We start from the raw sequence: 13,355 nt of genomic DNA, 5'->3' as shown, positions 1-13,355 counted from the left end.
CGCCGAGGCACGTCTTGGCGACTTTCGTGACGCACTCTAGCTTGCGAGCGCCGCTGCTGCACGGTTCGTTTGGGAGCCAACCGAGATATGGTCCCTGCCTGAGCTGGTACATACATACTCAGTGATGAGTCTTCGAAGCCTCGAACCCGAGAGTGCGCGCAGGCGGGCAGAGGTCAAATCCATCCCGCACATCCATAACAGGGGTTGATGCGCGTCGTTGCTCTTCGAGCCAGTAGGAAGCCGACGAGGAACCCCTCCTTCTGCCGATGGGCTGCATGGGGCATGACACCGGCGCTTAACGAGTCGTTGTGGCTCGCTTTTTCAGCAAGTCAGCGGGCTGGGTTTCACAGGCTCACCCCCCTGTCCGACGCGTGCCGGGGCGAGGGGTGAAGAAGCCTCCAATGGGCTTCCACACGGGCTGACCCAGGCTCCCAAGACCACCACCGTTTCCAGCCTGCTGGGCAACACCATCCTGGCCGGGCGTTTTTGTTTCCTTCCCTGCGTCCAATGGCAGCCAAAGTGGAAGCACAGACGAGACGAACGACTCCCAAGTCTTGGCCGCACATGGTGGCCTAACGGCTCGCCGAGGATCATCTCTCGCCCCCAAAAAAGCTTTAAGTTTTCTTTGGACTTCTGGAATTCGAGATTGGAGAGGGGGCAGCAGTAGTTGAACCGAGGACGGGTAACATCAACTGGCGAAGGGCAGCATCGGGCAGGTTCAGATCCGACGTCTCCGAACGCGAGGCGCATGGCACACAGTGCTTGTTCCAGCCATGTTCCGTGGATGATTCAGTTAAACGAGGATGATGCTAGATTGCATTGGACTCCACCAAATTGGCTGGATAAGATGGTGTGTGTACATACATACGTGTAGCGGAGTTCCTCGGCACGGTCATCGAGAAGGAATTTGGAACTTTCATCATCGAAATGGATGATCAGCCACAGCCTGCCAGCCCGAGCAACCGGCCGAGCACAGAGCAAGCAAGGGCAAAGCGAGCAGGGGTTCGGATTTTGTTGCGTGGGATCCCGACGATCTGGTTCTGATCCCATTCTGGTATAGCGGGCATGGCGGCTGGCAGCTGACCGCGTCGACGTTGAATGGCGGTGGGAGTGTCCGTTTCAATCCTTTATCTCGTCCCATTTCTCATCCTCAACGCCCCGAGAACGAGGGTATTTTTCTAGTTCGGTGTCGAGTTCGTAGGTTCGCTCTGTCTATACTGCATAGTCAGCCAATAATAACAAGTACTAAGGAGCCACACTGGTGCCCCGCGGCGATTTGTGTTGCAATAGGATCAAGATGTGCGTCAAGATGGTGGATTGTTTTGTTTTTCAAATCAGATGCATCTTGATGAAAATGGCAAGAAGTGGGTGCCACAAAAACAAACAGCCGCGCAAAACATGGGTTCGGTCTTCAGAAGGAAGCGTTTTTGACGCCCGTCGCGGCTGCCGTCTGGGATCTGGGCCCTCAAACCTGCCGACTGCAGCCCCACGAAGTGCACGCTATGCCTATCCAGTCTCTGTTAAGCGCCGCCGAAAGACGTCTTGAGCTTCCTTCCGGCCTTAGATGGTTCTTCTGTGCAGTTGGTCGAGGGAATTCTCGCAGGCAAAAAACCTGAACCAACATTTCGACCGGTGGGAAACAATACGTGGCCAGCTCACCGCCACCCATCCAAGGATGCTAGATCCATCCCTCCGCATGAGCAACCTCAGTTGTTGAAGTTTGGTTGATTTCTCGATAATATTAACGCAAACACGGCATGATACTCCTCTTGCGGCCGTTCGCTTCCCAGTCATCTGTCAAAACACCTCCGGATTCCCTCTCCGGCTTCCCTCTCCACCGCTTGCAGCCATCATGTCACAGCCCCTCAGCCTGATGCCCTGATAATTTTCTTTCCGGTGGCATCCTTGGCCGGGGTGGTTGGTACCGAGACCGTGGAGTCCCAAACGCCATTCACATGACGACGGGCTGACGCTTGATTGTGTGCAGGTGCATCGTGGCACGAACCCCCCGCCGAACTTTATATGCGGTTGGTTCCAGCGATCCACCAAGGGCATCGCTTTTCCTGACCGCCTTCCCGTGCCCTTGACTAGGAACGGGGGCATAATGATCTGACTCTAATAGCCTGCATCCCCAGCCTGCATCCAAACACAACCTTAACGCCGTCTTGTAGAACCAAAATGCGGGCGGCAGAGCCCGAGTATCGGTATCTCGAAAATCAAATGGTCGCCCCCCTTCAACGCCCCATATATGTTGTCCGAAATTTTACGAGTCCTGGTGTGTTTGCTGCATCTCGATCTTCTTGTAGTTCCGGCCATCGGGTGTGTATCTAGAGCGAAGTGTCAGCACTCCGGCTCGGTACCCATCCATGCGCACAAACCAGATATCGTAGGCAACGTACTTGAGAAGCTTCTCGATGAGGTCGACGTGTGTCATGACCATACGCCTGCAGCAGTACCGCTTGCATCCAAGTTGATCTAGGGCATCGCTGTTGGATGATTAGTATGCTGGTCCGCCTGTTTGTTGTACGCAGCGCTTTAACCCACCCATCACTAAGGCCATCCTCCTCAATTAGCTTGACGAACTTCTCCCAGAGATCGCCCGTCACCTAGACGAGGGGTTAGTTTGTGAGCGCAGCGGGTCAGTCGGGGCGCGCAACCCACTTTGCCACACGAGAAGCAGCGGATCGGAATGATCATTTTGTCGGCGGTTGTTGTGTGAGTATCAGTTGGTTTTAGTTGAGGGTTGTTTATAGACTCGGGGGTGCGGTGGGTGCGGTGTAGTGTCGAGTAGCGGCGCAGGATTCGATGATCGCGTTCTTTGATTGACGAATTCGTTGATCGCGGCAGGTTGTCTTGGGAGGATCCTCAAATCTTTGTTCCCCGGGCTGGGCATTGGTCTGTGCTATCGCCGATAAGCAAGATGCCCCACTCTAACTTTTTTTGACGACTCCGCCAAAATTTCTTTCTGCCTGCCAGCAATTGGAGACGGCTTTGGTGTTTGTCTCGAGGCATTGGCTTGTTCTGTTTAGTCCATATCGCCGCTATTCCAGTTCATTCGTTCCGACCACAACCCGGAATGACCTCGAAGATGGACGTAAACGGCGACACAGCATCCTTGAAACGGAAGCGCGAACCGAAGGACGATCCGAAACTGTCCCAAAAAAAGCACCGTCGGAAATCGAAACTCCAAGAGAATGCGACTGGGGAAGATGCTACAGATGATGCGGCGCTACAAAACACCAACGGCGATCTTGAGCTTCTGGACACAACATCACAAGCCCTAACAAGGCCTGAAAAGGAAAAGTCAGCATCATGGAAGCTATCTAAACCAATGGGTGGGAGGATGCTGGATATCGATCCTGTCTTCTCTCCTGATGAACAGTGAGTGACGGCAATTGCACATGGGTGATTATATTTCAGGACAGCTTTCACTGACAAAAGCAGACACCTCATAATCACCTACAACACTTCTATCCAGGTGTACTCGACTGAGGACTCTTTGCTTGTCCGCAGGATCGCCCTCCCCCTGACAAAAACGGACGACGACAACGAGCTCGTGTCAGCGCATATCGTTTCCTCGGTATTATCAAAGTGCGACACGGACTACATTTGGGTCGCATGCTCTGATGGACGTATTTGGCACATCAATTGGACATCTGGCTTGGGCGCCGACACTCCCTTTAAGACCGAGGCCAAGAAGCTGCTGGATGTAACGGTGGATGCGGTGGAAGTGGGTGGGAAGTCGGAGGATATCTTGCTGGTTTTGAAGAGGCTCACGTGGAGTTCTGCGCAAATAGTTGCCTACAACACCAAGGCGCTATCGACGGGGGCAGGCAAGCTTCTCCACACCTACGACGAGAGCCCGCAATTACTGCGGTTTGTCGCCGGTGGTAGATTGATTGTCGCGGCAGCAAAAGAGACTTTGCACCTTGGGCTGCTAAAGGCGAGAAAGGCGGCGTCTTTGGATGATCTGACATACCGCTTCCACTGCTTCGATGTCCCGGATCTTGTTAGCTGCTTGGACATCCGACACACGACCCGGGCTACCAAGAAAGGAGGCGTTGAGCTCCAATATGTCGACGTTGCCGTTGGATGCGCTCGGGGTGGCATCTATGTTTACCATGATTTGCTGTCCAAGTTGCCAGGGGAGGGATCTGGGCCCTCCAAGGCAGGTGTGATTCAACCAAAGAAGTACCACTGGCATCGCCGGGCGGTACATAGCGTCAAGTGGTCCCAGGATGGTAAGCAATCTGTCGAGTGAAATGTGCATACTTCCCGGGTCCCTCTGGCTAACAAGCGGCAGGCAACTACCTCATTTCCGGTGGCTGCGAGACTGTTCTCGTTCTCTGGCAAGTCGATACCGGCAGGCTTGATTTTCTGCCACACCTTTCTGCAACTATCGAAAACATTGTCGTCTCACCCCGAGGGTCCTCATATGCGGTTCATCTCGATGACAACTCAACCATGATACTATCCACGGCCGAGATGAAACCGACCATGTACGTCTCAGGGATTCAGTCACTCGTTCTGGGCGATCGTCAACCCAAAGAGTCCCTGGTCCGCCGCGTCTGGCGCCCTGTCGAAGAAATAGCGGCTCCGTTGGTTGCCGCCGCCAATCCCCAAATACCGTCGCAATTGTTTCTCTGTGTTGGCAACGGGCAACAAGCGACTCTAGGAGGGGGCTCGTCCACACCACTTCTCCAGGTGTTCGATTTATCTTCATTTCACGGCATCACCAAGCATGCCATTGCTCGTACCAATCCCACAGACGCGAATATCACCAACGAGGGTGTTCCCGTCGTAGAACCGACTGTTACCAAACTTGCCTTCTCTCGAGATGGCAAGTGGCTTGCCTCGGTCGACGAATGGCAACCGCCCGAACGAGACACAGACGTTTTTCTGACCGGCTCCAAAACTCCAGCGGAGGCATCCCGAGAGAGGCGCGAGATCCATCTTAAGTTCTGGGAGGTTGGAGCAAAAGATCAATCTTTCCAACTCGTAACTCGCATCAATGACGCTCACCATACGGACCGAACCCAGCCAATATTTGACCTCGCCAGTGACCCAACCTCATCCCAGTTCGCTACGATTGGTAATGATGGGGTGGTGCGGTTCTGGACTTCGAAGATGCGCAAGAGAGATGGGCTCGCAGCTACCGGTCCCGACGGCGAGCCATTGCGGAGCTGGTCTTGTTCTCGGACCGTTCCGCTTCCCATTTATGAACAGCAGGATGACTCCGTCGAGACCCCCAAGAATGTGCCATGCAGTGGCGCCATCGCATTCTCGGAGGACGGGTCCATCCTTTTCGCCGCCTTCGGGCCTCCCTCTGGCGCAGTGGTGGTGGCCATTGATACCGAGACTGGTGCATTCCGGGACGTTGTTTCTGGTATGTTCAGGGGCGAGATTCGCGCCCTGGAGTCTATGGGATCCACCTTGATTATGCTATCTGAGGATCTTGTCGTCTATGACATCGTGTCGGATGAGTTGCTTTACAGCTACTCTCTGAAGGAGACGTCGGAGGCCGCAAAGCGACTTAGCCAGCTCGCAGTCAACTACGAGTCGAGGAGTGTTGCCCTTGTTGCGCCTGTCCCACATCAAAATCAGGACAAGATGAAGAGGGGCGCGAGGTCAGAGCTTGTTGTCTTCGCCATTGAAGGAGACGAACCCCAGTTGATTCAGACATTCCCGCACTTGATCACATCAGTGATCGCTGCCCCGTCTTCCTCCGGGTTCATCGTGGTCGATTCGGCAGCCCAGATCTGGTCAGTGGCTGAAGGCCCCGAGCAAGCACCCCTGCTCCAGCCCTTGGTAGATTTAGGAGTCGATGGCGGGGCCACTACCACCGGAGAAGCGACTTCTGGCGAGCTCGAGCTTCATGAGGGTGAGGCCAGCGATGAAGAAATGGAGGATGTCGACCAGGATGTGGAGATGGAAGATGAAGACGACACCCACGCTGCCGTTGTGGCGCCACAGCGTCTCGCCGAGATATTCAATGCTGCCCCGGCATTCGCCATGCCACCCATCGAAGACATCTTCTACCAGGTGGCCGGGTTGTTCTCTACCAAGCCGGTTAACGCTTAGTGTCGGCTACATTTATCCAGCTTTTCTTCCCCACCCAGAAAAGCATGGTCCACACCGCGAATACCTCTGCGCTGGGACAGCGAAATCCCCTTTATTGTATGCTGCTCCGGGCCTATTCCAACTATCGATGAGGTTCTGGAGAACACACCAAGATTGGACGAACCCCCGGTTGGCCCAGTGCCGAAACAGGCCTCTAGATGTCTCAAGGTTGAATATCCCACTTTGACCATCCGGGAGCGAAGCGGGGCGGTAACGGCCGATTCGGAGCTCACGGACGGCCCGGCCAATTCAAGTAGCATGGTTGAGCGCTCTCCCAAACAGCCGCGCCGAAGATTGGCTGTTTGACTCCGCTGCCCCGCGTCTTTGGCTGTTAGTGTGGTGTGAATTGCGGGGCAACCTAGGATGGCAACTCCGATTACGCCATTCTTGAAGGGCGCACGAAGTACTGCATATAATGGGCTGGTTTCTCTTTCCGAGCTACCGAGCTTGTTAGTAGAAGTAAAGAGAGTTCTGGGCGGTCTTGTGATTAGATACCCTGTTGGCATAATCCTCAATATATGCAGTTGTTGCAGGCACGGTGACCTGCTTTGACGTTTCCCTCTATTTCCAGCATCAACCCCTAGTGTATCTCTTCTCAAGGTACCCAACACCGACCATGTCCTTCACCTCGATCCCCATTTTGGATTTGGCGCTGGCCCGGGACCCAGCCACAAAGCCAGGCTTTTTATCTGAGCTGCGGCATGCCTTAATGGAGGTCGGCTTCCTCTATCTCAAGAATGTGGGCATATCAGACGAGTTCTTCCAGCAGGTGATCGAAGAGGGCAGGGCCTTCTTTGACATACCCACAGATGAGAAGTATGGTCAATACAAGTCCTCTCGCCTTGTTACCTCTGAAAGCTGAATATCTCCCCAGGCTCAAAATCGAGATGAAGAATGCACCGTCCTTCCTAGGCTACTCACGTCTGTCAGCCGAGGTCACAGCTGGTGCGATCGACAACCGCGAACAGATCGACCTCTCGACGGAGCACCCGGTGCCCGGCCCGGACGCACCGCGTTACTACAACCTGCTGGCGCCGAACCAGTGGCCGTCACCGGAGGTGCTGTCCAACTTCCGGCCCGTCTTCACCGAGTACATGAAGCGCATGGGCGCCATCTCCATCTACTTCACTAGCCTGATCGCCGAGGCCATCGAGCTCCCGAGCGGCGCGTTCAACAAGTACTTTGACGCAAATCAGCAGCACAAGCTCAAGATCGTCAAGTACCCCGATGTTGATGAGCTCGGCGCCGAGGGCAAGGGCGGAAACCAAGGGGTCGGCCCTCATAAAGATAGCAGTATGTTTTGTTACTCACCCCTTCCCCCTTTCCCCTCCCCCCTTTTCCCTTGCCCCTCACCCTCCCGCCCCTTAATCACTTTAAACCAAAACCAAAACTCTAACCCCCATTCCCCCCTCAAAAGTGCTCACCTCCTACCTCCTGCAAGCCTCCCCGCACCGCGGCCTACAGGTCCAAAACATGCGCGGCGCGTGGATCGACTGCCCGCCCATCACGGGCACGCTGGTGGTGGCCATCGGGCAGGGGCTGGAGGCGCTGACGGGCGGGGTGTGCGCCAGCACGACGCACCGCGTGCTGTCGCCGGCGGCGGGCGCAGGCGCGCGGTACTCGATCCCCTTCTTCCAGGGCGTCAGCGGCGACGCGCGCTTTGACGACCTTGAGACGGTGGGGGTGGGTGCGGTGGTTCCTGACCATGTGCGTGCCCAGAGGGAGGCGGTGCTGCGCGCGAATGGGGGCCGCTTGGATGAGGTGGAGTTTACGTTTCGGGGGGGTGGTGTCGCGGAGACGTTGGGGGAGGCGACGCTGCGGAATCGTGTCAAGAGTCATCCGGATGTGGGGGAGAGGTGGTATCCGGATATTTTGGAGAGTATTAGGGAGCAGCAGCGGAAGGATGCTGCTGCTGCTGCTGCTACTGCTGCTGTTGCTGGGTGAGCGCGAGGCTGGCAGAGGCGTAGGCGTATCCAAAGGACGGACGGTTGGCTCTTTTTTTAGAGAGAGCAATCAATGGGCAAGCGAGCAAGTAAGCATATCTCTGAACCGTATTCCCATGGACTTTAGGTCTGGTTGGCACAGTGGAGCATGTTGGACCCTCTGTCGGCTCCGCATCATTGGTAACTGCACTCCGTCGCTCGCTCATCACATGCAAGAGATCAACTAGATGCTGCTGACCCGCTGGAAAACCCGACTATCAACGCCTTCCATCTACGCCTTCTCAATAACCAAAGACTCCCCACCCGTTCCTCGTAAAACTCGTGTCTCGTCGTGAATCTACGGCAGTGTGGTTGGCCCAATCATTTAGCTGCGGTGGCGGCCGAGAACTCGGGAAAGCACTGCGGCAATGTCGCGTTGTGCTTGTTTACGGCGTGAAGGGTAAGCCTAAGGAGAGAGACAATGTCAGTCTGGGCCGTCCGTCTGCTTGTGTACTTTTCGGAAGTCGGGGGGGTGGAAAGCGGATGGGGCAATCGTACTGAGGTTCGCGAGAAGTCGAGAGAAAGGTCTGCTTGCACTGGTTGCAGATGATGCTCATCGCAGCAGTGTTCTGTTGGGAAAGGTCCACGTCAGATCTTCTTCCTCAACGTTGCTAGCATCGTACTTGGGGTACCACAGGGAACTTACGGTCTTCAGCTGCGAGACAGCCTTCGAACCAGCCTTCTTGTCATTCCGGGCGCGTTTCTGCGCAGCCTTGGCTCCCTGTCATGGGGTATCAGTAAATTGTCGGAAGGGGTCCTTCGATCGGCAGCAATGGCATTTCGGTTGGCGGAGAGTCGGGAAGGAGTCGACATCGGCGGAGACAGGGGTTACATACGTTACCACCACCCATTTTGGAAGGTTTTCTCGGTTGCTTTTGTTTCTCGTGTCGTTGTTGGCTCAGGCAGATGCGATGGGTACGAGTTCCCGTCCTTTGCGACTTTTTTTTTTGACTTTTCAGCGGCTAAGAAAAGTGGCGCGCAGAAGAAGAAGCGTTGGTTCTGCAACCGGAAGGCTCCATCAAGAAGGTCTGGATGCGACGAGCGACGCACGAGCCGCAACCTGGCTTGTCCACTGGTGGAAGAACAGCAGGGGTCAGGTGGCATGGGCGGTGGCTCAAGGCTGCTGACAGCTGACAGGAGAAATCTCTAATATCCCGTTATTCCATGACAAGCAGGGCCGAGTTAACTACCTCTGTAGCTACACAACGAGATGGTTGAAGAAGACTGCAAAGGCGAGGGAAAATGACAAAATGGTATTTTACTTGTATTTTCTCCTCCTTCACTTTTACTGTCCTGATTTTCTGATTTTCTGATTTTCTTTTCATTTGTGTTCATCTACTTGACCCCTGTTTAAGATCACAAGCAAGGGTTGAAATGGCCGGCTGGGCATGCCAAGAGGCTATCGTGCAGCGCCTTTCTCAGGTCCTCCGTTCATGCAACGTCTCATCTCACCATGTACTTCAAAGAAGTTTACCGCATCGACTCTCGAAACACCGAAGAAGAGCCTCAGCTTACGTCCATACGCCGTTCACCCGTCGGCCACGCCATACATCAAAGATCGGCATTTAGTTCAGAGGCCCGGGCTGCCGTGCCGCATGCGATCTGCTTCCGCTTAGCCGGTTCTTAACGGTTTTCATTTTGGATGCGGCGGGATTACGGGACTCGGGCGGCAGAAGCAACCTAAAGCAAGCCACAATTTTTTTTCGCTTCGCAAACGCGCTGAACCGAGAGACAGCCGCGCTTGCACCCGCCTGCCCCAGCAAGGGATTCTTCCAGAACAGACACCGAACTCGTGGCATTATCGAAAGACGCCCGGACCACCAACCAGGACAGCGTATCGCCGGCGCGTCCTCCCGAATCTCGAATCCCTCGCTCTCCATCAGGTGGGCCTTGTGGACCCCGTCAATCCATCGCGCCAACCCGTTCATCCTAGCCAGCTGCCGTTGTTGGACTTCTTGGTCCTGCAGTGTGACCCCGGCCCGGCATCACCAAGGAGCCGCAATGGCTAACACAGCCACTTGGTCGCCGGATACCATATCCGACAGCGAATTTCAAGAGGTTTTCGCAAGGTATCCTGCGCTGATCGCGGAGATATCCGACGCGAAGGGAGGTATGTAGGCACATCCCGTTTCGGGCCTTGCGTAGCAGCGGACACCCAGCAGCCCAGCAGCAGCTTCTGATCGCCCCACCTCACAGCCAAACCCGGCCAGGAAACACTGGCCAGCCTGGATCAATATCGCTATGGCACGGCTCTGGACGCCTTTGGCTCCGAGGACCCAGGCAAGCCAGGCACGGCCATGGATCTCGATCACGTCAAAAAACTTGTCGAGTGGAAACTGTACGTCTAATCTCTCGCACCTCGTCGACGTCATGCCACTAGTCTCAACCCGGACGCCTTGGCGGGCGGATGGAGATGCAAAGCCGAGGATCCCGCATCGATGGAGCCGCGCTTAGACAAGCGCCCTCGGCTCTGCTTGCTTGCTCTCACTGAGCAATGGACGACGAAACACATGCTGATTCTGGACTCAGTCGGCATGGGAAGTTTCGGCCCACCTTGATGAAACTAGTATCTTCAAACGAGCCGGGTTTCGTCCGGGACACCGTCCAAAAAGCCGTTGCGCACTTTCGGGACAAGGCTGATGTTTCCGGTGCCCTCAATATCCTAACCGAACTCAAGGGCATCGGGCCGGCCACCGCATCGTTACTCCTGGCGGTCCATGATCCAAAGCACGTCGTTTTCTTCGCCGATGAGGCCTTCTACTGGCTGTGCTGCAATGGATCAAAGGCGCCCATCAAGTACAACCAGAAGGAGTATGCGGAGCTGAACAAACGAGCGCAAGCATTGGCCAAGCGTCTCGGTGTTAAAGCAGTTGACATCGAGCGAGTGGCATTTGTGTTGATGAGACGGCCTAAAGACGAAAACACCGGTTCGGCGAGTGTGAGTAAACCGCCAGCCGGATCGGTGGCCGAAAAGCAGCCGGCAAAGAGAAAGGCATCGGGTGACGGTTCCGCCGATGCAGTGCCTGTACGACGTTCAAAACGGGGGAAACAAGCATAGTGTAGACAAGGGGGTGTTCCGTACCAGGTAAACTCACCGGCTGGAACGATAGTTGCGGGACTTCGGGAAAGGCATGAAAATGTTGCTGGCCCCTTGGCGGCTCGTCCTCAGCCCTGCAAAGAAGCTGCAAGCGAAGAATGAGAAAGATACCCGAAGTGGTTCCGAACGAGACCCTCATGGCGGCAGACTCCTAAAATTCCCCTATTGGTGACCGCCACGATTATTCTCCGTGGACCTGCATGACCGGCCTGGCGGGCCGTGGCTGCGGACATGTATCCCCTGTCAATATCATGACGGACAAAACTGCCCGCATGCATTTACACCGGTCATGGCAGCCACATGGCAACCATGGTTAGCACGCAGGCAACTTTGGTCGACATGGGCAGTGTCCTTTTCACTATGATCAAAGGGACTGTCACGGTGGGTATATCTCCCGTATTCATTGCAAGCATCCTTCTCTTCCTCTCGCTCCTGGCTCATCTGTTCAACTTGTCCCGGGCACCCCCGGCACGCTTGCATTTATTTGCTTTATCCTTCATCTCTGCCATGTCAACTCTCACTGTTTCTTGCCATGGCCATCTCAATAGGGCCTCTTCCGATCTTGACGACCATGGTCGACCCCTTCTCCCGGGCAAGATGGGGTGAAACGCAGTCGTTTGCCTACCCTGGCCCCATTCAACTTACACCGAGGTTCACTACTCTCAAGGAGGGCTTGACATCGAACAAGGAAACGGCTGTCAGTGCCTCGTGGCAACGGCTCCTCGGGCGTCTCTCAGAGGAAATCAATACAGTGTCATCCCTGGGGTCCGAAGTCATACCCACCATCAACTTCAAGGATACCACCAAGTCAGACCAAGCAAAGGATTTTTTGCGAGATCTTCGTCAAAGAGGAGTCGGTGTTATCCGCAACGTGATTCCGAAAGACACCGCTCTCGCTTGGAATCGAGAAGCAGATGAATACCTCAAACAGAGCTCGCCCAACAGACCAGCACCAAAAAACACCGAATCCCAAGATGTATTTTGGAGTCCTGCCCAGGTTAAAGCTCGCGCCCACCCCAACGTCCTTGCTGCCCAGAAGTTTGCAATGAGCGTATGGCAGTCGAAAGACAAGAATGCCAGGGTCACAACAAATTTTCCAATCTCATATGCGGATCGGATGGTATTACGGAAAGGAGATGGCCTCGAAGACGGCTTTTGTGCACGAGTAGACGGGGGTAGCGTCGAGCGGTGGGAACCTGACGGGTACGGCCGGGCAGGGACGTACAAAAACATATTTCAGGGCTGGTGGGAGGACTACGATCCCTGGGAGGTATGCAGATCTCCGCTCCCCCCTCCCATCTCTTCCCAAACACGTACTGACTTCTGACCTTGTCTGTTACAGAGCAGCACCCGCCTAGGCGTAACAAGCGACCTATACCACAAAGCCGGCGCATGCTCCATATTCCGCATGTTCCAAGGCTGGCTCGCCCTCGACTCGATCGCGCCCGGCCCGGGCTCCGTGCAAGTCTGCCCCATCCCGCAGCTCGCGACGGCTTACTTCCTCCTCCGCCCCTTTTTCTCTCCCCAACAAGGCGAAGATCAACCATGGACCTTCAACCGCCCCCAAAACAGCATCCTCCACGGCGCCCTCCCCAGCTACGCCCAGCAAATCACCCCGGCCCTCCACCCCCACCTCCAGCTCGACCGCAGCATGGTGCCCGTCCCCCACCTCGAGCCAGGCGACTACCTTGTCTGGCACCCCGACCTAATCCACGCCATCTCCCCCCACCCCGCTTCCACCACCACCACCCCCTCCTCAACCACCACCCACCCCAACCCCACGGCGCACCTCTACCTCCCCGCCTGCCCCCTCACCCAAACCAACGCGCTCTACCTCGCCCGCCAGCGCAAAGCCTTCCTGCAAGGCCACGCGGGCCCCGACTTCGACCTCGTCGGCGGCAGCGGCAGCACGGCGGGGGTCGGGGTGCGGGCCGGAGAGAGCGGGCATGCGGGGCGGCCCGGGGCGGGGGATGTGAGCGCGGCGGGCGGGGAGGCGGGGCTGAGGGCGATGGGTTTGTTGGCGTGGGATGAGGAGGAGGCGGATGAGGATGAGGAGAGGGAGGTGTTGGCGATGGCGAATGGGATTTTGTTTCCGGATTTGTATGATATGTTGTGATTTTGTGTTGGTGTGTTGGTTTTGGTTTGGTTCGGTTGTT

At 55.7% G+C, this 13,355-nt stretch overlaps 5 protein-coding genes across 5 annotated transcripts; 3 read left to right on the top strand and 2 right to left on the bottom strand.

Annotated features, from left to right (window-relative positions):
• Positions 1-2,183: 2,183 nt before the first annotated feature.
• Positions 2,184-2,865, bottom strand: F5144DRAFT_68360 (8 kDa subunit-domain-containing protein). The gene is made up of 4 exons (XM_066793328.1): positions 2,662-2,865; positions 2,545-2,606; positions 2,400-2,486; positions 2,184-2,327 (listed from the first exon to the last, which is right to left on the bottom strand). The coding sequence occupies exons 1-4, from the start codon at positions 2,695-2,697 to the stop codon at positions 2,264-2,266; spliced, it is 249 nt and encodes an 82-aa protein (XP_066649231.1). The 5' UTR covers positions 2,698-2,865; the 3' UTR covers positions 2,184-2,263.
• A 43-nt stretch (positions 2,866-2,908) lies between these two features.
• Positions 2,909-6,560, top strand: F5144DRAFT_557878 (WD40-repeat-containing domain protein). Its single transcript, XM_066788048.1, has 3 exons — positions 2,909-3,381; positions 3,445-4,241; positions 4,304-6,560. Exons 1-3 carry the CDS (start codon positions 3,077-3,079, stop codon positions 6,079-6,081), a joined length of 2,880 nt encoding a protein of 959 aa, XP_066649230.1. The 5' UTR covers positions 2,909-3,076; the 3' UTR covers positions 6,082-6,560.
• Positions 6,561-6,801: 241 nt separating this feature from the next.
• F5144DRAFT_67957 (uncharacterized protein) lies at positions 6,802-8,276 on the top strand. The gene is made up of 2 exons (XM_066793326.1): positions 6,802-7,413; positions 7,538-8,276. Exons 1-2 carry the CDS (start codon positions 6,930-6,932, stop codon positions 8,062-8,064), a joined length of 1,011 nt encoding a protein of 336 aa, XP_066649229.1. The 5' UTR covers positions 6,802-6,929; the 3' UTR covers positions 8,065-8,276.
• Positions 8,277-8,423: 147 nt separating this feature from the next.
• F5144DRAFT_598350 (At2g23090 like protein) lies at positions 8,424-8,953 on the bottom strand (the record flags this gene model as incomplete). Its single annotated transcript, XM_066790936.1, has 4 exons — positions 8,424-8,508; positions 8,601-8,671; positions 8,749-8,823; positions 8,939-8,953. 4 exons carry the CDS (start codon positions 8,951-8,953, stop codon positions 8,424-8,426), a joined length of 246 nt encoding a protein of 81 aa, XP_066649228.1.
• A 1,150-nt stretch (positions 8,954-10,103) lies between these two features.
• On the top strand, positions 10,104-13,315 carry F5144DRAFT_477536 (uncharacterized protein; the record flags this gene model as incomplete). Its single annotated transcript, XM_066785048.1, has 6 exons — positions 10,104-10,212; positions 10,299-10,440; positions 10,632-11,127; positions 11,496-11,511; positions 11,748-12,469; positions 12,542-13,315. The coding sequence occupies 6 exons, from the start codon at positions 10,104-10,106 to the stop codon at positions 13,313-13,315; spliced, it is 2,259 nt and encodes a 752-aa protein (XP_066649227.1).
• Positions 13,316-13,355: the final 40 nt, after the last annotated feature.

The sequence above is a fragment of the Chaetomium tenue genome, assembly GCF_020726465.1.
Source record: "Chaetomium tenue strain MPI-SDFR-AT-0079 chromosome Unknown F5144scaffold_1, whole genome shotgun sequence".
Classification (NCBI taxonomy): domain Eukaryota; kingdom Fungi; phylum Ascomycota; class Sordariomycetes; order Sordariales; family Chaetomiaceae; genus Chaetomium; species Chaetomium tenue.
This window is presented reverse-complemented; position numbering and strand designations above follow the sequence as displayed.